This window comes from Strix aluco, chromosome 16, assembly GCF_031877795.1.
Source record: "Strix aluco isolate bStrAlu1 chromosome 16, bStrAlu1.hap1, whole genome shotgun sequence".
In the NCBI taxonomy this organism is placed as follows: domain Eukaryota; kingdom Metazoa; phylum Chordata; class Aves; order Strigiformes; family Strigidae; genus Strix; species Strix aluco.
In genome coordinates this window covers 15,494,195-15,518,306 of record NC_133946.1, presented here as the reverse complement: position 1 = coordinate 15,518,306, position 24,112 = coordinate 15,494,195, and the positions used below count along the sequence as shown (strand labels likewise).

General features: G+C 38.3%; 1 protein-coding gene across 4 annotated transcripts in view; it reads left to right on the top strand.

The window, feature by feature from the left end:
- Window positions 1-24,112, top strand: part of ABCC8 (ATP binding cassette subfamily C member 8) — a 78,862-nt gene that overhangs the window by 15,863 nt on the left and 38,887 nt on the right. For all 4 annotated transcript variants that reach the window (XM_074842218.1, XM_074842219.1, XM_074842220.1 and 1 more), the window contains exons 7-14: window positions 2,672-2,836; window positions 4,866-5,021; window positions 10,390-10,524; window positions 12,045-12,207; window positions 16,916-16,956; window positions 17,263-17,408; window positions 21,875-21,980; window positions 22,201-22,311. In XM_074842218.1, the coding sequence (XP_074698319.1) occupies window positions 2,672-2,836; window positions 4,866-5,021; window positions 10,390-10,524; window positions 12,045-12,207; window positions 16,916-16,956; window positions 17,263-17,408; window positions 21,875-21,980; window positions 22,201-22,311 (1,023 nt within the window). The remainder of the gene's footprint in view (window positions 1-2,671; window positions 2,837-4,865; window positions 5,022-10,389; window positions 10,525-12,044; window positions 12,208-16,915; window positions 16,957-17,262; window positions 17,409-21,874; window positions 21,981-22,200; window positions 22,312-24,112) is intronic.

Here is a 24,112-nt window from a genome sequence, read left to right as displayed (position 1 = left end):
CAATATTTATGGCCACACAGGAACATTCCTATGACATGAATTTCTCTGAGTGTTAATCATTTCACACTGAAGAGGAGACTAACAGAATTTTGTATTTTGCTGGTAGCATCTTCCACATTCCAGTGTTAGGATTAGCAGTTCCAGTATTAGGAGGATCTGCTGACATAACACATTCTAATGATACACCAAACTTACATGCTTACTATTTTAAAACCTCTAGAAGTCATAGGTCCCAGTGTAGCAAAAGGTCCAGTATTGATATTTAAGACTGTGTGAGTCTAGGGTCTTTAAGTATTTAGATAGTAGCCTTTTGCTCAGCCTGTTACTGGTTAGAGCCTACTGGCACTTTAAAAAAGTGGTATTATCCTGAAGTCATCAGGAAGGTGGGACACTGAATGTTCCCAGAGCCATTTCTGAAAATAAAACATCTAATTAGTTCCATCAAGCTTGTCAAACAAGGTTATTTGCCTTATATGCAAAAGGTTTAGTAGATGTTATTTCCTTGTGTTTCCTGCAAGCTGACAAGTGTACGTAGGCAGCTATTGTAGTTTAAACACATAGATGCTGTGTGACTTTGTAAACCATCGTGGCCTGATAATGCACCTGAGACTTGGCAAATATCTTGGCGCTTTCACCAAGTGTGTGTGTGATGTTTACGTTTGTGGTTCATGATTGTGATAATGCTTTAGTGTTTCTCTTTGCTGTCGAGTTAGTATTTTTGACAATCACGATCTCCCAGTGTCGCAGACTTATATGTTGTTCTAGCTTTGCCTTCATAAGAAGCTTTTTTTATATTTTAATGGGTTACAGAGATGCCACTTTTTCCTGGATGACCCTATATTGGAATAAAAAGAAATTCCAGTGAAGAACTGCTAAAATAATAGCTGACCTCAGAAAGGGTAACTCAAAGGAAAGATTATCACTGTTGCAAGTTAACAAAATATGTCTGAGGTGAAAACATCACGATTGTAAACGATCATGGTTTTCCCCAATGTGCTTTTCCTTCTTTTTTTTTTTTTTTTTTTTTGGCAAAATCACTGAGTTTTGCAGTTAAACACTGTTTCACATTCTATTTGTATTTGGGTATGTGAGTATATATACACTGCACAGGAAACAATAGTGTTTCTTAAACTTGTACAGTTAAGCACCAGGGGCAGTTCTTCCACCTTACATGTGCCTAATGCTTTATGCTTATGAGCATAAATATTAAAGAGTCTGAAAGATAAATTGGATGCATCTAATTGGCCATGGACTTGGCCAATTTGTGAATTTCTCTTCTTTTCTGCTGTCAAGGCCTTACAGGTAGCATGGGAGAAGACTTGGCTGTACTTGTAATTTTCCAGACATGTCGTACATTTTCTAAAGTTTTCAGGCTAAATGTAGAGCCTTGAGTCTTCCTTCTTATTCTTCAGATTTACAGCAAGAATAAATTTACAACCACAGTTACCTCTTGCTCAAAAGTGTCAACAGCAAGTTAAGTTGATTTGAAAAGCTGAGCTTGTAAGACTGTAAATAATCTGGAAGAAAGACTTGCTTTTACTGTACCATAGACTTTTAGTAGTATATAATGCTGCTGTAGCCTATTTGAATAACTATGGAATAAGTAACAATTTAGGGCTTAAAATCCCTTTAAGGTACAAATAACTAAATATCTGAACATAATTGCTCTTTTATCTGGCTCAGCCTCATCTTATAAAAGCACAGTTTTAAAAACTAAGTTTAGCCTCTCTATTAACTTGTCATGTGGGATTTCTATAAACAGTTAACTGTAAGGTGCTGATCAGATCTAATAAAATGTACAGACAGTGAGAATTTGTGAAATATAGTTTATTAAGTGTTATAGCAATCTTGAAAACATCAACAGCAAAGAAACTCTGTAGGCAAGAAGAAACATGATGAGCAAGGAATACAGCAGGAGTGTAAATTACAAGAAGCCCTCTGAGAGGGAATAAAGAGACCTCTTCCTAATTTTGCCTTTAATGGCAGCATAAGCCAGCAATCAAAGTTTTGAAGGAGTAAAGGGGAGAAAGAGGAAGGCAGACATTTTAGTATCAGAAGGCTTCCCAAGGCAAGACAGCCTCTCAACTAGTTGTAGCACCAAGGGTGTCTGCTTCTTAAATATAATCTAAAATAAATGCACTGCTTTCCCAGTAAGCTATAGACATGCTTCAAAGTGCACTTCTGTGATCTCATGAACTTACTGGGAGGTAATGACCATAAATAAAAATGCTGAACAAGATGCTGCAAACCAAAATAATGTGCATAGTTCCAGGAGTTAAAAGGATATGTTTTCAACAAGTTGTGAAGGTCATTTGAATGTTCAGTAACCTGAGGTGCTAAAATAAGAGGACTAATTTCTCCAAAAGGATATTTACTAGTCCTTTCTGACAATGGGCAGTGCACATCTTTTAGCCAATGACCATATGGAGTTACTCAAAACATCCTACAGTTTTGGAAGGATACCAGAAATCATATAAACATCATTCTGTATTTAAAGAAAGTTTACTGAGTTGGCATATGACTGTTTCCTTGAATTGATAAACTGTGAGGTTTCAAATAGGTTGGGAGCACTTTCAAAGAAATAAACTGTGGTTATCTCTGCTTATTAATTGTGCAAAACCGGTAATTAAATTACTATTACATCTGATTTCTAACTTTCTTTTTTTTATAGACTAAAATTCTTGGTGTTTTTTTTATTTCATCTCAAGAGTTCCTGTCCAATGCTTATGTTTTGGCTGTACTCCTATTTTTTGCCCTTCTGTTGCAAAGGACATTTCTCCAAGCATCCTACTATGTTGCTATTGAAACGGGAATCAACTTAAGAGGCGCAATACAGGTAGCCAATATATTATTAAATATGCTATTTTCATACAATCATACATGTATTTGTGAATACAAATTATAATCAGAGTTGTAAAATTCTGAAATGCTTCTCTCCTGAAATGTATTGAATGTAACTGTTGCCATTAAAGATTGTGTTAACTTAGACCTACCTGCATTCTCTTTCTTCTGCATCTTATTTGATGATTTTATATAAACATTTATTTGTAATATTGAATGCTGTATTTCTGCTTACCTTTGAGCATAAATTTGCTGACAGTGAAACCAAATGTAACTTTTGAAAGAATTAAGTTTGTGAACTACATCTCTCCCATCTCAAAGGCACATTTTTGCAACATCCCATGCAAATAATACAGCTTTAAAATGTCTCATAAATATACTTTGGACAAAAGGATAGGTTGTATTCCCAATGCATGGAGTAGTGTCTTATTCCATGGGTCATGCCACAAAATCTACCAAGCATTGCGGAGTCTGCAATTACTGAACATAAGTAAGACTGGTAAAATGGAGTCCATAATCATTGTATAACTGTGAACAGCAGATCAAAGTTTTATGTAGTATACAAAGATCTGTGCCTGGAAATGAGAGAATTAGGTGTAAGATTACAGTGTGGTATTGCCAAGTGCACTGGCTGAAACCTACCCTCTGACAGCTTGAAAGCAGCTTTATAAGTCACACTATTTAGCCACTGAAGCTACATAGATCCTGTGAGAGTCTGTGTGATAGATGGATGCTTTCAATAACAGCGTAATTGTTTAATCCTCTTTTGATCTTACACTTGGAAGCACTTGTCAGCTGCCAGACTTCTGGATTCCATCCATTTGGTTTTCCCTTATTAGAGTGAAGTAGAAAATTCCTAAAGAAATAAAAATTTGACCCAAAACATATATTAAAAAAATTGCATGTCTCGCATCAAGCAGAAGAGCTGCAACTAACTGAAAAATACATGGACCACAGCAAGTTTAAAAGGGGGATTGTTGGAAAATAGTGCTACAGGAATTTTCTTTAAGAAAAGCTTTGTATTCTCTGCACTGGATATTACACAGAGGCCCGGATTACATCAACAGTTGGACCATTCAAATTGGAAAATTTCTAGCCATCACTCTAAGCAGCTGAATTAGTGTTAATGGCAGTATCTGTGCCAATATTTTTATACATTTTTTTCCTATAATTTGTCAATTTTCTTTAAACCTTTTATCTCTTTTCCTCCCCTGTGTAAACCGCACCTATTCAATATGAATTGCCCTATATGAATTTATGCTTCATGATGGACAGTTGGCACTTGATCCAAAGGCACTTACTGAATCAAGGTGCCTCCTCTCAGCTAAGTCTCATGACTGCAAAGCATCACTGTGTGGCCTTTTACCAAACCAGCTGGTAAAGGTACACTTTCATTATTGTGTATTAAGCTATTTTTATACGTGGTGCCTGATTCTGCACTGAGGCAACTACTTAATTCAGTACAGAATTGGACGTGTTACATTAGTTGCCTGTGAATTAAACTTTGTAATGGGACTGAGCTCCCTAGCCTAAATGTAGCAACATTCTCAGCCAAGAACATGGTTCTGAGGTTGGATGGGACCTGAATCAATTGCTGGAGAAAAATAACAAGGATTCTAATATACTGACAGTTATATATTGAATGTAATAATATAGTATTTTATTAGCAGTAGTTACAGCAAGGGCACTCCATGGAGAAGCTGGAGGTGAAAATCATAGTTAATATGGTGCTTGGGCCTTATGGGCAATAAAGGTTTAATTCTCTTACTGATCCACAGGGATGCAAAAAGGGAGGACTCAGACAACCATTATGTACCTAATTGCACTGTGCTCTTTATGGGTGAACAATAAGACAGCAGCTTAAAATTTTTCATTATAACACAAAAAGCCAAGCTTTAAGCTCCTCGTTCAAGTTACTGGGAATGTTGGTTTCCCTCAGCATGCTGGACTACACCTGTATTTTAGATGGTGCTAGAAATCTTATTTTATTTTTGTATGCTAATACCTTTTGATCTCTCTTACAGACAAAAATATACAATAAAATTATGCAGCTTTCAACCTCTAACATGTCTATGGGGGAGATGACTGCAGGCCAGATCTGTAACCTGGTTGCCATAGACACAAATCAGCTGATGTGGTTTTTTTTCCTCTGTCCTAACCTTTGGGCTATGCCAGTCCAGGTAAGAAGATTGAACATGCTTTTGTTATTCATGTCATCAGTCTGTAGTGACTGATTGCTTCTGAATTTTATGAAAGGAGAGATATCGAAGAAGTTATTCTTTAACTTGAAATAAGATTCAAGCTATTAATATCTAGAAATGTTGTATATAATATATTTCATATCTGTGACAGGAATTTAGGGTTGTATTAGGATCTTGACTGCTGCCAAACATGCTTTGCATTTGTAACAAGAATTTATAGGGTGCAGCAGGTTGTGTTATTCCAGTACTTTAATTTATTACATCAGGGGAGTTAACTGGAATGTATTGCAAGCATTTGTCTTCTGAATCCCCACAGAAGCAAGAGAAGCAGCAGTTTATTGAAAAATATGATCACTTAGAGATGATCATTTGGACATCCCTTAAAACTACTGCTGCCTCATGGATGACATTCTAGCATACAAAATCCCACAGATTCATTTGTTATATGAAATGGTTTTGCTACTTTATTCTCTCTTGTGTTTTTGGTCTCCTTTATCTAAATACCACTCTCATCCCTTCAATCTCCTTTCCCACATACATGACATGGGGCAGATCACTGTTCTGAGTCTTGCTCAGTTGCCTGGTGACTCTTGGTTCCATGTCCTGTAGCCTCGTGGAATTGTAATGGCCATCAGGAGCTCTGGATTCTTCTCTGACAGTGAAGATACGTATTAGAATTGAGTGGGGTTTATAGTTGTTCCTGTCAAAACCAAGAGGTATTGGTCAAGTTACTACAGATCAAATGAGCAAGTCTTCCTTTGTGATGGTCTTAAATCATCTAATTGCATAGTAAACCAGATGAACTTCCTAACCTGGAAAAAAACCCCCTGGTTTATTTTCCTTGGATTTGTTTTTTTCCTCACTAAGGAAAATACTGGGGAGGGGAAATGCAGGTCCTTCTTCACTGTCAGTAATAATGAGTTCTTGTATGTGTCTTGTGTAGCCTCAATCTTCAGGGAGTATTTGTTTTCTGGAAAACCAATTAGTGTCCTCTTGAAATACTCTGGGAGTCTTCACACTCCTGCTATATGTGTTTGAAACCTAATGTGTTACCGTATGTCTTCTAGTATCTCTGTCGTAGTAAGGGGTATATTGCTTCTGAGACTGCAGTAGGGCCTGAAGGAAGAAGAAATCTGTCTGAATCTTTGCTAAAACTCTCGCTGACTCCAGCAAGAGTTGTGTAAAACCTCAAATCAGGATAGTGAGCACAGCAGGGTGTAAACAGTCAGCAACTTACTAACTGATGATTTATTTTAACCGTTCTTTTTTGCCTAGGGTTTGCATTTACTCTAATGCAAGTGTGTGAGCTGTATATAACTATAGGTGTTAAAATATTAAGATTTAAAGTGCTTGTAGTCATAGTTATACAGGCCATAGTGTGGCTGCCTTCATACGGTATAAATGCATTTGTCTCTTTCTTGTGCAGGAATAACTGCATCAGGGTATAGATTAGTTTTCCTGATCCTGGAGAGGCTTATATGCCAGTTAAACACATTTTACTTTCTAGACTTAAAAAAGGGTGATGGATATAGCAATTATCAGCAGGATTTTCTCAGAAAAAAACAACTTATTTTTTAGCATCAGGATGGTTTCCCTGAAATTATGGGGTGGGAAAAATGGGAACTAGATTAAAGTGGGGAAAGAACACAAATGATCAAGGAAAAATGTGCTAATATTGATTTCTAATTACAAGAGAGAAGACAACTATAATGAAAAGAAACTGATATGAAATATCCTAATAAATATGGTTACAGGTTGGGAATTCGTTGGTAGTAATTTGGGTATCAGAGCATTTTTTTCCCATTTACTAGAAGGACCCTGCAGTACGAAGTCAGTGATTGTATGCTGCTAAAATGATATTGCTGAAAGCTATGAGGCATTAAGAGGAGTCCACCCCTTTAATGATAATGTTTAGGATCCAATTATCCCCTAGGCTTAGTCTCCACTGTAAATCTGTTAGTAAAACAGGCTATGTGAGAGGTAGCAATTTAATGTATGGTTTTTATAAGACCACTCGGGCAGCTCAGGGTAGAGAGAGCTTTAGTGCAACTGAGAATTAAGCCAATTTCATTGCATAGTCTGTAACAACATTTTGCTCTGATGTGCCAGAAGTCAAGGGCTCATAAAGATTTCCTGACAGTCTTCTGAAAATATGATTATATTTGCATTAAAACTCCCCCTGTAATGCTCCTTAGCAGATCAGGACAATCAATGTCAAAGCGTGCTCCTGTGTTGTGGGTGGTGCACGCATTGCAAGGCACAGATCAGTGAGTCATGGTGGTCACAAAGGTTTCTGCAAAACATGTTTCCGCAATATTCATTCAATACCTTGTTTTATGAGGCAGTGAAAGCAATTACTGGATGCTTAAGAGATGGCTAATAAAAAGTTGAACAAGCTTTGTTGTTATTTAAAACAGGTTTGTTATTGTTTTGTAGCTCTTAACCTAACAATCAGCATTTCAGCGTCTGCTGTGGATTTTGTAATTATCCTCGACTTAGAAGACCTAGCCATTCATAACAAGTTAGGTTTTCTATACAGTCCAGATAATTTGAGCCCCATCTTTGCTCTGACTGGAGTCAATAGAAGCTTTATCATTGCCTTAAGTTACTGTTTGAAGGCCGTTGAAAACCATGAAAAGAAGCCTGGGGATGTCCATCCATTGAAAGATGCCCTCAGTAGGCTTGGCTCAAACCCTGGGAGCAAAATGAGGCCCTGTAAAGCCTTTCGCCACCGCCTTCATTTTATAAACACCCTTGTTTGATTTCATTGTGATTATTAAAAAATCCTGTATTCTCATATCTCTGGTTCATTGGCAGGGATAGCTTATGGTTGTAATGAAAGGACATTTGTCTCTTTCAAAACTGGCCACAAAGCAGTTTCTGGCTGAAAGTAGTTGCTATCTTCAATAAATAATCAAGACAAAATAACCAGTTATTGGTGAGTTTCTCGCTCGTGATATATATCTCTGGCAGGTAAGAGTTTTGGGATTTTGATGAAAGGGAAGCAAAGTGTTCCGTTACACGTTTTTTTTAAAAATATGATCATTGCCTTCTCAGAAATATTAATGAGAGCCTTCCCATTTGCCAGATACTGTCCTCCAGCAATTTAGATATTATCTATGTACTATATATTCATGACTGTGTAGTGTGTGGTATGATACATTTAGAATTACTTGACATAATGCTTACGGATTTCAGCACTTTTTAGATACAAGTATTCACATACTTAAATTAAGAATACATTTTTTTGTCCCATACATGATGAATATATTTTAAAAGTTTACTCTTATTATGGCAATATAAAAATGACAAAAATGGGATCATTTTTAATCTATTGAAAACATAGACTTTTTATTGCAAAGACTGACCCTTTCACTAGCCCGGATGAGGGGATGGGGGAAAAGCAGCTGTAAGCTATCAACTCCCTCAGGATCCAATAGGTAGAATAGCTTTCCCCTTGTCTGAGTGAGAAGCTGAGGCTCTGTTTCTAGAACCAGCCAGTTCCATAATGTCCTTGACAATCAACCAGTAGTGGGGGAAAGCAGGTCAGTGTTTCTCATTGACTTTGTAGGTTTGAACATCTCTTAACTGCACACTGTTTATTGCTTTCCTGCATTTTGAGTGCCTGGATTGTCTGCCCATGAAGAAGCGGTTGGGAATTAATATCTTGCTCTGTAAAGACCAAGACCGTTTCATGTTTTGGAGGGGAGCTCTGCCAGGGCTATCTGACAGAGGCCTTGCATGTTTTCTTTGGCTTCATATACTCATGGATTTCCTGACTTCAGATGGAAGCAGAGTTCTCACTTACTCCTCATGAAAACATTTTTAGTTTACAATGTAACCTTTGCTCTTACTAGATTTATGCTGTATATACAATAGGACTTTACTTTCATGTTACTGCGTGTTTCCTAAGTAAATACTGTGACTCACTTTAAGAGTCATGTTTTAGTTTGGTTCATCTACAGAGAGGCATCAAAGGATTGTTAAGAAAAAAAAATCTGTATTTTCCCTCTGTGTGCCTTAAATTCATTAAAATGTCAAGATGGAAATGTGGAAACTAAGGATTTCATTTTTCTTCATAGAAACACCCAATTCCTATAAATATGTGTGGGAGTGGATAAGTTTATGACTTCGAAATGATGGAAGATAGTGTTTCTGTGAGGGTTATAAGAGTATGCAAATATAGCAAGAGTAGTAGGTAACACTTTAAAGAAATTTCCAATTTTTATTTTGTTTTTAATTAAGGGAAATGATGTCTGAAATTAACTTTCTATCACTATGTCTTCTGATTAACTTATCAACTTATACTGATAAATTATATGGGGAGAGTCAGTGCTCCAAATTGTTCAGGAGTCAGTCATTAGCAGTAATTAACACTGGTAGCTTGTATATCTTGTTTGCATTTATTGAGGTGCTTACAGTATCCCTTTCCATCCAGACTGTGGCTCTCTAGATTCTTATTTATCCAAAGACAAACATTTTTTTCTTAAGCTGTTTCTCTAACCTTTTCTTAACAGTCATCGCCAGTCTGGTACCGTGAATCCTTAAAACAATTCCTTGCAAGTTTATGTTAGAGTTTATCTGAAGTGGAGGGTCTTAGTGATATGATTTATGATGTGCCTTTTTTATGTACTGGTCAGCAATAATGTCATGTTAACATTTACAAGATCGGTTGTATTTTTAATATTTCATATTAGCTTCTAGAGTAAGCAAAGAAACATTCCTTCTTTGTGGAAGTCCCTTGTGTCAGAGACTAGTGAGTTCTGATCAAACTGGGAGGTGTAATTTCTTCCCTGGTGTAAAAATGCTTAAATGTCAAAGAAAAAAAACCCCAAACCATCATAAGTCAAAGAAAATGCATGCTCTGACATCTGGCCAATGGGGAAGGATATTTAATAGTGACTGTAAAGGGAAATATCTCAATGTGTTACTTGGAAGTATTATTTTAAAATAACCTTTAAATTTTATTTAAACCTTTTAAATAAATGTATTTCTTTTTAAGTAAAGTTATTTTTAATAGCTGTGAGAGTTACGTTATAGATGATATGCAAATCTGTACAACCTTCCTCTACTGCTTATAATGGGGAGTCTATGAGATGGAAATACACAGAACCCACAAGCTGGGGAGGAACACTAGGTGGGTATATTTGGTGCTCTGACAGAATATCCCAACTGATTAAACCCTGCTGTGCCAGAGATACAGAATATATGACTTTGGGGGTAGGGTTAGCTGCAGTGGCTGTTGGTTTTGAACATGCTGTCCGGTTACCCTGTGATTGGTCTCTGTGGTGCATACACAAAGTGAAACAATCCCAAGCCTTGCCCTCACTTTCTTTTCTCTCAACAGATAATCGTAGGAGTTCTTCTGCTCTACTACCTTCTTGGAATCAGTGCCTTAATTGGAGCAGCAGTAATCATAGTCCTTGCACCTGTTCAGTACTTTGTAGCAACAAAACTCTCACAGGCCCAGAGAAGCACATTGGTAAGTGTCTTCCGACTCATACGGGATATAAATATCACCTCTGGTAGTTAGGCATTGGTCTGTGTTTGGAATTACAAAGCTAATGATGGACATTGGCCAGGAACTGATTCTCAGACATTTTGTAATGTTCAAGAATGTCAAGTTCAAGAATGTGAAAACGTGATAAGCATAAGCAGTAAAGATGCAGGTTTTGGGGTTATATTTTTCAACAAGTATGTGATTCCCTAAGTGCAAAAGATCTTAGCCAAAAGAGCAAAAAGATCTTTCTAACTTGTAAATGGTAAGTAATCATTGACTGAGATGGCTTTGTGCAGTCAGATGGTGCACAAGTAAATGAATCATGCAGGGCAAGCTGTCCAAGGGGAAAGGAAGCAGAAATGCTGCATCCAAACTTGCACCCTAGATACATCATAGATGTGGAAATCTATCAGACTGATTTATTTAAATAACCTCTGGGCAATCCTAACTCCCACACCATGCTCCTTAGCTGGGGAGCTTAGAGGTCTGCTAAGTCATGAGCTGTTCCTTGATCCCTCACTTGGCTTGTCTTTAATTTGAATCACCTGCATCACTGCTGAGAAAATTACCTTGGTTCATAGGAATTACCATGCCCAGCTGCTCTGAACCTTATCCCCACATTCAGCAACTGTTGCACTGCCAAGGAAGCCATATGAAACTGTAATGGACCCCGAGAGCCTGCTGAAATCTCTTCCACCACAAATCATGGGTGGTGATGAGAGTTATTTGTGCACCTTCCTGTGTGAAAAGTAATGCCTTAACATCAACAGTATACATGCTTCTAGAAACATAGACAGCATTCATCCCTGTGGCATCCAAGCAGACAGTCAGCATCACCTAGAGATTCCTGCAGATGGGAGCAGTGCATTTGGTGCTAGAAATGTTTCCACTGTGAAATGTAGTGTGGTGCAAAGATCCTTGAGCTAGCCTAAAAACTGGAAGCAGCATAAATTCCAGTTATGCTTTACTGGGAGTATAAATTTACCAGTGTATTATTGTGCCTGAGCCAGCTGGCCCTGCTCAGAGTCAAAGTTCCCTACAGGATCACAGCTTCTTGCTGATGTGACCTTGCTGCTTTGAAGCCTGACATCAATGTTTCCGCGTCACGTCGGTTGGGCAGAGCTGTGTGCCCAGTCGTAGCTTGTCTGTGTGTTCTGATCTCCACTGTACATTGTCAGAGTGCCTGTTGAAAATCCAGCCAGTGTGCTGGGCAGTAGAAGTCATGAGAGGCTGCCTTGCAGGTCATCAGAAAACTGACAGGGGAGTAAAATTTTCAGTATGAGCTATCTGATTTAGGAGTGCAAACAAACTGCCCGTTCACTTGAGCTCTAGGGAAGCTCATCTTTGTGAAAAATAGTAACAAAACATCTGAATGGACAGAACTAGTGAAGTATAGCTGACTGGTTGCAAGGGGCTCCATACAATTTTTGTGTGATCCTTATGTTTAGGGGACAGGTACTTCAATTATAGTCTTTAAGTAAATATGTATGTAAATGTTGCAGGAGTACTCCAATGAGAGACTGAAGAAGACAAATGAGATGCTTCGAGGCATTAAGCTCCTTAAACTCTATGCTTGGGAACACATCTTTCACAGCAGTGTAGAGGAAACCAGACAAAAAGAAATGACTAGCCTCAAGTCCTTTGCCCTTTATACCTCCATATCCAGTAAGTCTCCTCCTTCATTCTAATCCACTGTTCAGCTGAAGTGCTACTGCATTATTAGCTACTAATGGGTTTACCATTTGTCTGTTGAGATTGTTTCAGTTGCTTTAGGCTGTGATCCATACTCCTCACTTTCCATTTAGTCAGACTTTCAATTTAATTCAGTAGAATTTTGCCTATGTGGGAAATAAGCCTAAAAGAGAAAGTCAAGATTAATGCTTCATAGCATTAGCTTTTCTGGAGAAAAGCTTTTAAGGGGCAAGTGTTTACCTTCAGCCAGCAATATTCTCTCTAAACATAGCATTCAGGAAGAAGCCTTTGTTGACGTTTCTTTTTCTTTTCCTCCTGCATTTTGCACAATACGGTGTATCGTAATATGTGACAGGAATTGTCTTTGTGTTGAAGGTCCAACAGATGGTACTTATACTTTCTTACTCAAAATTTGGATTTCTTATAAAAACAAGTGATTCTTAGGAGCATTTCTATATCCTAAAAAGGTAAAATGTGAGAATGCTGGCAATTTCATCAGTCCATATCCAGATTCTTTTGTCTCACGTTATCTTTCAAGCTGCTTTATGGCATTTATCATCCTTTTAAGAAGAGCTAGGGTCAACTAAACTCTGTATTTGAGGAGATCATATGCAACACCTCTATAAATTGGCTACTGTAATACTTTAGAAATAATTAGTAAAATCATACTGAAGAACACTGTTCATATAATCTGTAAGATATTAATGAAATGGAACCTTTTAGTGAGAAGTATTCAAATGCCACAAGCTACCTGTACAAATACTTTCTAGACTAATAAGGAAGGCTACTCCTTAGGAAAATAAATTCCAGTCTGGTTAGTATTTGATTTCATTCGACCCAAGAGACCTGCAGCTGACTTCCTTCCCTGCCAAATGATCACAAATGTAATGCACCCTGAGGGAAAGGTCCTGATCCCACTGAATTTAACTGACATTAAGTTGAGGTTTTCATTGACTTCTGAGACAAGAATTTCTTTCTGGGGATCCTGAGCTCTCTGTGCTTGGAGAGTAGTTCCCATTTTGGCATAAAAGAGAATTTAGCTGGAGTAGATTGTGTGACTGGAAACTCCATCCTACGCACAGATCAACACAGATGGGCTCCCTTTGTTTGCACTACTTCATGTGGCATTAAAATCTATTTATAGTCACAGCCACAGGTTCAGCTGTAGGACTGAAGGGGCTGTGAAGACTCATGTGATTTTTAAATCCTCACAGTATCATTTGTAGCAGCTATGAAAAGGTGTATTCATCCCCAGAGTACTGACTATTCTGTAAAGAAATAGTGACATGAATATGAAGATGTAGTATTAAGACCAATTTTGAATATGTACCGATGCCTCTTGAAACACTTAATGTGTATATTTGCATTCTTGTTTGTATTACGTGTGATATTTATGTGTGTGTAAGACACGGTAGATCAGTTTCTCAGCTGGGGTAAACCAATGCAGTTTTTTTATGTTGTTGCATATAATTTTGGCTTATAAAGAGTTCCTGTAGTTTCAGCCTAAGAGTTCCTTAAACCCTCTGTCTTTAGCAGAAATTACACTGATCTTTACAAACTTGCACTTTAGCAGACTACATAGAGAGTATAAATATAGGAGTATTTGCTGGTTTGCTTACCATACGTATAAATAGAATGACAGGCATAATCAGCACAAAGCGTGTTTCCTAATATTACAGTGAATGTATGATTTCATTTTTTTATGAAAGGAAAAAAAATTATGAAAAAATCAGGAGATTACCAAGATTTTATGTGTTATTGATCAAGAGGAAGGCAGACACTTCCTAGAACAATAAGAAAGCAGAAATGAGATTTCATTTTTTTTACATACTTTTTTTAACATACAATGTTGAATAGACTCTGGAATACCTTTCTAAGTATACTTAGCTATTAACATGGATGAAAGAATGTGATTGGAGCTACTTCTATTACTGAGGAATAGATTTGCATTGGATTACAGAAAATATACCTAAAAGTTTCAGGGCAGTGTTGGCTAGACCACAAGAAAATTCCATTTTAAGACTGCCTGGAAATTGGATCTCACCTGCCTCTCCCCTGTGCCTGGATCCAGGTTGTATGTATATGGAATTGTTCATGTGTATTAAAAGAGCTACTATAGACATTAGCTCTTCCTATAATCTTAATGAAACATAGCCCCCAGAATCAAAGCTGGGTTGCAAAGTTGGTAGTGACACCTTTTGAGTTTCGAAAGTGAATTCGTTAACTGTAGCAAGGAAGATTCCTATGTAAATTTTTTCATACTGATTAGTTAGACTATCCTATGTTTGGTTTTACAGGATTTAACATGCACTAAATGTTCAGGAAAGGTGGAGAAGGAAAGTAATGGTTTTCCTATTTCAATGAATTTTTGCCTAATCTGTCAGATGCTAAGTAACTCCAGGCTCTCTCACAGGAAAATAACAATAGATACTATCCCAAAATATTCAGAAATGACTGAAAATATTTTCCCAGTTTTCAGGCTGCCTTTTCCCAGTAACAAAGTACATTTGACCAAATCTAATTAAACCAGAAGTCTTAGCTGCAAACTAAATTTATGTTAGAAAACGTTTTATTATTCTGCACACTTGTGTAATTGAAAATATAAACATAATTTTAAAAACCCTCCCAAATTCCAGTGGCTTTGTAAGCCCTTATTTGTTTGCTTGAAAGATGTGAAAGAAGATTGAAAGAAGAAGTAAAGTCCTTTGATCTCACATAATAACAAAATTCAGATTGACCTCTTGGGAGCCACCAAGTGACCCTAGCTGTCTAACTGCAGCGGGCTTTGCCAACCCTACAGTATATTTAATCTGTCCAGCTTTGTGTTTGACAGGTATGATCTCGTACTGTAGACAGCTGAAGAGCAGGATCCATCTCTGAGAAGTTTATCAGCTTTTCTAGATTCCCTCATCAGATTCATTCATAAAAGCAAGCTCACGTACTGCAGCAGGCTCAAAGGCAAATTGCAAATGCCAAGATTTAATAGAATCAAGTAGTCCATAGTTGCAGGCAGCAAGCTTCACTTCTTTTTCAAAATTTCTGTGCCGTAACTACCTCAAGTTTGTTCAAAGTGTGAAAACTGAGCAGAAAGTAGAATCATTAGGAGAAATGAGAGTCTGAACTGAAGCTACTTTGTATTCCAACACAGAAAAGAACATTTCCTCAGAATTTATTTTTTTTCCCCCTAACTTGAGGGGTAAACTATGACTTTCTAAGCTTTAATACATACTCATTTTTCAAAGGCTAAGCTTTTATTCTGGAAATATATACGCAAATGTACCTATACTCTCAAACACTCTCTTCTGTCAAGGAATTAGAGCTACGTGAAGTAACAGTTATTTGCTTGAGTACAGAGTTTACAAGTATGTTACAGGATTCATTAAAGGTCTTCTAAATGTAGGAAAAAAGAACATCTGACAGTATGTTAAGTTGTTCAGGGAGTTTATGCCCTGAAAAGTATGGCCAAACAGTCAACCAGAAGTATTTGTGGGTCAAATGATGACACTCCACTTCAGATGAAGTAACTGGGGAGTGCTTTTACTGTCTGAACATTGGCTGTACCTGGTAGGAAAAAGATCAGGTGTAGTTTAAACAAAAAAGAAGTGGCTAGCCTCTTTCTTTTCTGTTACATGTGTACTGATCTTTTAATTGTAATTTAGCTATAGATTCTATATTCTTTCTCTCTATTACTTACTTCATGAAATAAAATTGAGTGAAGGTCAAAATGAAAAGGTGATTATTAAATAATATCCTTAGGTTGCAACAGAGGGGACAGATATGTGGGGTAAGAGCATAGCTCTGGTTCTGACTCAAGCTCCCAGATGGGTAACTAGTTTTTATTACATTCTTAATCCATACTCCTGCCCAGTCTAAAAGAGATCCCTATACAGAAATGGTATTTGCCTGCTTCTCCCCATCCATCTGTTTAATAACCTCTAAATGCCATAGTATATGAGTTGCTGTAGTGAGGGAATCTGCAGCACCAGGACAGGCACTGTTTGAGGTCAGGGAGGAAACTGGTTCATTGTTTCCATTTTAATAACTCAAGGCCCATATGAAATCAAAACTCTGTCACATTTAGGTGTTGTTATAACCTGTATTGAGCTCCTGAGGACACTGACAAAGCAGGAGTAATTAATTATGAGTAAATCCTCCAGAAGACTGAACTAAATCAATGATACAGTGAGTTACCAATTTTTTCTCACCCTTTGAGCCGCATCCTGAAACCTGAGGGGACCCCAAAGCCCTGCACTGCAGAAGTGGTGCCCCAGACGTCGGTGGCAGCCGGATGTGCTGAGGCAGCACGGGGCCTGCAGCCGGCCTGCGAGGCCCTCCCGGCGCCAGGGCCCGTGCGGCCTCTGCCAGGTACTCGAGTCGCCTGCCAGACCTTGTACCAGCTCGGCCTTTCTGCCCGTCGCCTGAACTGCGTGAGAGCTGATCGCAGCTAAAAAACCAGTAGATGAGTCATCTTTTTCTAGGGCGCACTGCTGGGTTCTGTCTGCTCTGATGATGTGAACTGTAGGCGTTTTAAAACAATGTACAGATATATGTAGATACTTGCGCATTTCTCCTACCTTAAGCATAGAAAATAACATTGTAAACCAGTGCTAGTACTATTTTAACATTTAGCATGTCTGAATGGAAATTGTTTCTAAATGTTCCTACGTGTTTTCCTTCACAGTCTTTATGAATGCAGCAATACCAATTGCAGCTGTACTTATAGTAAGTATGGACTTTTCTAAGTAGTGATAATTACAACTGCATTTTCAAGTATAAGTGGTGTGGAAATGAGGAAGGAGGAGGACAGGATTGCAAACCTGCCACACATTTGCAATTCCTCTGGGAGAGGATGGAAAATGCCCACTTGTCGTCTGTGACCAGAAGCAGCCCAGAGTATGCAGCGCTCCCCCAAACTGTTAAGAGAGTATAAATTAAGATTCTGTAAATGAAATGCTTATGAAATATGAAGTCTTTGTGCATTTCGTTCTTTATGACAAAATGCTGATGATGATTTCTGTCTCTTTGTAGACATTTGTGGTCCATGCTCATCTGACAACGAAGGCTGACTTCTCCCCATCCGTGGCATTTGCCTCCATCTCCCTGTTTCATATTCTTGTGTCTCCATTATTCCTGCTCTCCAGTGTGGTTAGATCCACTGTCAAAGCATTAGTAAGGTGAGAACTGTGAAATTAATATCTTTGCTACCACCTCTCCAACTTTTGAGAATGTGTCTTTGCTCATTTTGCAATTCTAAGTTTAGAAATAGTGTGGTGATTATTTACCTGTTGTTGTAAATTGCTTCCCAACTTTTTACTTTGCATGGTTCCCTTGGTTGTAGCGTGTGGGCCAAGTTCTTTGCTAATACAGTTGTCACAACCAGTATTCTGTGGTCCACAGCTAGTACTTCATTATGTAGAATGGGTTGAGCTATATTGATACTGCATGCAACATATATGCGGTAGAAGGAAAGGAACTTAAAACTTACTGAAGATTTAGTTTTGTAAATCATGCAAATATTTCCTCACATCAAACATGTAGAAGGGGAAGAAGGTAATCACAAAAGCACATGTGTTTCAGCGTGTATTTCTTGGGCTGTGCTCAGCCCTCCCACCCACTGCCTGAGAGGTTGCCTGTTGGTGCAGAGTTAGACTTAATGAAATAAACAAAAAAACCCCACATAAAAATCACTGTTAAGTGTGAGGGTAAGTTAATGTCTAAATGTCTACTCCAGACTTGATGAATTCTTAATTTCTTATGAACATGTTAGTCTGAGTGTTCAAGAACTGGAATAACCAGTAGAGCTGCTGTTTCACTGGGAGTTTTGCTTTAAGTATCAACAGATTTGTGTAAAAACCTCGTAATGCTTTTCATATGCAGTGTAACTCTGCCTGACTGATAGGGGAGGAAGAGCGAGTTTGGGCTTCTTACTTTAGTGGGACCTTTTTGTGGCCTTCAATATAGCTGTCTTAAGAGCTTGTCTAAACTAAGAGACAGATACTGGACACCAGCCCTTGCTTAATTACCTTTGTGTCACTTTGGAGATGGAAAGAAGACTACAGCAGGAGGCTGAGATTGCCCGTGCTGTTTCAAAATTCCCTGACAGTGCAAAGTCACAGCTGTGTCCTCTCTCCTAACAAGTGTGAAATCTGAGAGCGTCGGTGGCTGACATGAAATGTTCTGCAGCCACTGTGGTAGTCCCCAGAGTCATGGCAAATTGTGATGCTAAGATTGCAGCCAGCAAGGTAGCTGGAGGCTCACACTGGCACTGGTAATGGGCATTTATTTTGGCTTGTCTAAGGATTTCTTTGTAAATGAATTGTGTGCCTGTTAATGCTGCAGGAGCAATTCTAAAGTAATTAGTATCAACTAAGTATTAATTGTTGCTGGCTGGGAGTTCTTCATGAGTTATTCTGTAGTTATCTTCTTGTTAGCAGGCTGTTGCCCTGCCATTTGTAGTGCAGACAGGAATCCCCTGGTTTAGGCTCTGTAACAAAGTTGATGTGATCCCTGTCTTCCTGGCTGGCTGTATCACAGTACCCCAGGCAGTGTTCCAGAGTGCATTGCTCCTCAGTGCTACTCTAGCTGTGTCTTCTGAGTACCTCATCCTTCAGTGCAGTATTTTGGAACCATGTGCCAGGTATTTTCAACACATGCGGACACATGCTTACCTAAATAGGTTGGTAAGTGTGAAAAAGCAACAGGTATTAGCTGTATTTGTGCCAGTTGAGCACAGCTAATGTTTACTTGTTATAACTGTGTCCTTCTAATAAGTAGCTCATCAATAAGATCAGGTAAAGGTAAGCTTACTTGCTAAAGTTGTGCTTCAGCTTATTTTAGGCTGAGATATTCTAATCGGTTTTATCAAGTGTACAAGACAGCTTCTCCTGTAGTGACAGAAAGGAGCTGCCTAAGTGAAGATGATCCAGCTGTGGAACCAACACGTGAAGGATATTAAGAGGGTGTTACTGGCTTTGCATCTCAGGCACTCACAACCCCTGCTCTGTTAATATTGGCTACAGTCTCTGATGCCAGATGCTGTTAAGGACAATAATTTCCACAAATAAACTTGTCAGTGTCTTGAATCATTACACATGTGCCCAACTGCAAAGCATCCTCATGGATTGTCATTGACACTATCAGAACAACTGTGTGATTGATTCCAATGGTAAAACAGGTTTAAAGCTCCTGTTTCACATAGGGCCCTTGTAAGTTACGGGGTAGGGTGTTTGCTTCTGAGAGGGGGAACTGTTGAAAGTCTTTAAGAAGGTGATAAATTCTGTTATCTCTTTGAAAAACTTTTTTTAATATGTAGTGTGCTTGTGCCATTGAAAATTAAAACTGAGCAGCCAATTCATGTATTTATTAAATATGAGGTCTTCAAGGCCAAAGGGTTCAGCATATGGTTTTGCATCAGTAAAGGTCAAGTAACAAGTGGCATTCTGTATCTTACTGCATTTAATATGAAACCGCTTTTCCAGTCAGCTGTGCAAATAGCCATGTTTTAATCAGTACATCTATTCTGTGACTTAAAAATAAGCTCCCCTGGGGAGATATTGGAATGCTAGTGAAATTGTGATGTCAGCAAGAGCTCTACAGAGAATGTACTTTTTTTTGTTCTTTAAGAGTGTAGAATGGTGTGACATCCTGAAATATGAGTTGCTGTCTCTAACAAAAGGTTTTCTCACAGCCATACTGTGTTTCATCAGTAATTGCCACAGGAGCAGCAATTCCAGAATTCAGCAGAGTGTTGGGCAGAGGGCTTGCAGAGAGAAGTCTTGGCACTTCAATACTGCCACCTTGATACACAACCAGAGAGCAAAATCAAACTATTGAATGGCTTACTAGAGACATGGTCTTATTTGGGTACGCATGGTCCAAGAATATGTTTGCTGTCTTCTCTTCCTCCCCCTCTAGACCCTAGAGTAGATGCACAGGAGACTTCTCTGCTCTTTGTATCTTCAGAGCAATTATTCAAATGTCAGGGTAGTTTTACTATAGAGAATGTGGGTGCAGCTGCATACCAACTCCATACAGGCAGCACCTAAACCATCACTTGGTCCATTTAAAGGCATTTAAAATGTTCTTTTAAACATCTGTTTCACTGAACAAAAAAGAAGATCATTCCTAGCTGTGTTTTCCAGAGCTTTGTGCACGTAGGTAGAAATATCTCTACTGATGGGGCTTCTAATTTCTTCCTTTGAGACAACAGACCTTCCCATTAAGGATTTTGGTCTGACATTGAGCCTGAATTCATTATTCTCCTTTGTTCCATCCCCAATAGTTATTCTCCCCATTTTCAGTTTCTTAGATTGTAGTACCTGCTCTATCTAAATTCACCCCAGTGTGTATCTCTTAGTCCTCAGATGCCATTATCAAGTGGGCAGGTTGACAGAAAAACTGTAGAACCAGTTGTTTCTTAGGGAGTCCCTGGGTGGCTTCCACCCTTCCTTGCAGGACAAGTGCCAGCTGCGTGGGGAGCCTGCTTTAGGAGGTGCTGTAATGCCTTGGTCCAAGCACTGTTTTGGCACCAGTGGGGTATCTCATGAGGTTCTTAGAGGAAACTAAGTCTCCTTCTGAAGAGGAAATCCTTGGCAGTGAAATGCAAAATAAATGCTGGATTTTTAATTTTTATTTTTTAAGATTTGCATTTGAACAGACTGATAGCCATGTATCACTGTGCTACAGTGGCATCATTTGTCTGTTTCTCCCCAATTAGCCTAAAGCTATTTATATCAATTTTTTTAATATTGAAATCAATTTTTTCAGCCCTTGTCCATAAATTTATTTTTAGGAACTTAAGGCCTTCTGGCACTTTATAATTTTGGAGACTGATAGTTAACTTATTTCTAGCTGATTGAGTCCCTTTGATGTTGAGTTCATGATTCAATCTACTTCCTTTACAAATTTAATTTGCTGTCCCTGTGAGTAGATTAGACATACATTTTATAAAGTCAGGTACAGAGGTAAAATTGATGTAATGATCTGTTAAATGTCATAATAAAGGCACATTATCTCTTAGCTAATTAAATCTTAAGCAGCTTGTGAAGATTTTATGCCTTCTCCTTTGTTGCTGGTTGTCAGGATTCCTTTTATATCTCATCTGTTGAACACTCTTCTGTTAAGCTTTATTACTTTATCATGTTACCTCGTACACATCATATTTCATCATAGCTGGTTGAATTTAGCTCACGGTGTAGGGATTTCATCAGACTGCTAGTGTTCGTAAGACTGTTCAGTAGAACTGACTGTGCAACACTTCAGTAACATAAATGACATTAATTCTGCTTCAGCAAGTGGCTTCAAAACAAGCTGCTGTTGTAGCTGGTCTGCATCCCACCAAACGCCTGAAAAAATCTTTTGTGTAATATCTCTGGTCATATCAGAAAAGACAAGACTTGAGAAGCATCTGCACAAACCATTAAAATATCATAGCTGTTAATAGACAACAGGGCAGCTTTTGTCAGCTTCCTTGCAGTAACTTCTCCTTGCACATTTTTGTATGCCTGTATCAAAATGAAAACGAACAAACTATGCAGCAGACAGTGGTTGAAGTACAAAGGGGATGCTCTATAATAAGCATTGCAGTGGACAAAAGTTTTGCATTCCAGGTTGAGGTGTGATTCTCTTTTTTCCCTTTCAGTGTGCAGAAACTGAGTGAATTCCTGTCAAGTGAAGAAATTGGAGAAGAGCATGATAAATCTTCAGAGCTAAGAAGTGCAGATAATCACAGCAAATACCAGGCGGTGGTGAGTAATGCTGTTTAATTGCAAGTGAAGTGGCTGGAGTGATTTGTACCCAGAATAAATTTTTTACTTTTCCATTTTCTACTGAACATTTCTTGCAATTGCAAAACCTCTTTTTTATACCCTGAACTGTATAGGTCATAACATGGTTGCTTGTGTTTAGGACATTTTGCTGGTACTGCTACCAATTACTGCTTATTTCTGTCTTTCTGATCTTGCACAGCCACTCAAAGTTGTTAACCGCAAGAGGCCTGCGAGGGAAGACTGGAACAATTACAGCTCTCACATGAGAAGACCCATTAGCATCACAGAAGCAGATGATTTTTGTGTAAAGGTGATATGAAGGTCACTCTAATAACACTTACTATAGCTCACTAATAGTCACTTTTGTATTCTGACAGCAGTTTCAAGTTCAAGAACCAGCATTTGATGTGAACTGTCAGACACTTGTGCTCATGTCAGAGATTAACCTCCACCTTTCTTTTCTATGCCGTTCATTTTAAGAATTGACTACTGACCTCTATATTGTGATCAGCTGTGTATATGCCTCTAGATTTTGCTTGGCAATTTTCCATTTGAAGTGTTTAAGTCATTAGCCCTGTTCTCATTTCCAACTAAATTTCCAACTTAGAACATAGAACAGCCCAGGTTGGAAGGGACTTTGAAAGATCATCTGGTCCAAACTTTTATGTATGTCAGACTCTTTCTTCCATTTCCAATGCCTGTACAGAAAAACGGTATGAAGAAAATGGAAAAGAATTAGTTTTAGACATTTCTAAAATAATCTTGTCACGGGCCTTCCCTTCCTCTTTTGGAATTCCTAGTAACCTTTCAACGTGAAGTTAAAAACTAACCCTCAAAGACTTGACTTCTTTGAAGAAAAAATTAAAATTACCCATGCCACTTTGAAGACTGATGGTCTTGATTTGCTGTAGAACTGTCCAGAAGTAATAAAAATCGTGATGGTTATTATAGTGATGACACTGTTTATTTAGGAAGTCTGCTATTACATTTGCATTTCTGGCACAAGAGAATGAATAATTCAGTTTCATGGGAGTAAGTAGGACAACTGATAGTGCTTTCAGGATTTTTTTTTAGAGTCTGTCATCTGACATGCTGCTTTGGTGCAGGATCATTCTTGAATAGACTTCCAGGAAAATAAGAGGAATATTTCAGAGAGGGTTTGGGGGGGTATCGAAAGACAGCCTGGAGTGACAACAAAAGAGTTTGTCACAAAGGAGAGGCCACAGCAGTAACCTCTGTAAGGCCAGTATTTATAAGGTCTTGAATAGGAAGCCAGGACCAGCTATAATCTTTGGCTCCATCTGCTGACATCGTTGTCACCGACGGCACCTGGGTCAGGGAACTGCGGTTTCTAAGTACTGTCTGTCTGCAGCTCATTGCCCGTGAAGGGGCATTTTTTGAGAGAGGATCCTCTGACTGCCTTCAGTAATCTGGAGGGAGGAACACTGCACTTCCTTTTGCTCATTTTTTCATGTTGTTTCCCAAGATAAGAGTATCACTTTTTTTTTCTCCAGGGAGAGATAAAAGTGTCCCATTCCACTCTTCTCAGATCAAAAAATGTTGTACCTCACATTGCTGAAAGGCTTTGAAGGCTTCAGTGGCTTTGAAAAAGTGAGAGAAGAGGGTCCTGTATAAATACAGGCCTTTTAAAATTGTCTCCTGTTTCCTATTTTTCACAGTATCCATGGAAATCTCTTCCATTTAAAGACCTGAACAGGCTTTGTTTCTTGTTTTTAGTCGTCTTCAGTGAAAAGATTTCTGTATCTAGCAAAACCTAGGTTATCTGAGAGTCATATCTAATTTCTGTGGAAAGTTCTGCATATCTGCTTGGAATTTGGACTGTGTAATTGTTGTATATGCTGCAGTGTGTCTAGAGTGACATTCAGTGCTCTGCAGAGAGCAATCTGTGATGCTGTATATAATTTAATTGTATGGTAATCATTTCACTTATTTCATGTGCCTGCCTACAAATAACAAAACCCTAAACAGCTTCTTTTTCCTCAGGATTTTCCATAATTTTCTAATTGTTGTGCTTGTTTAGAGTTCAGAGATTCTTGCACATCAGAATATAAGCCTTTACAAAATCAGTCACTTGAAGACGTTTCCTGCAT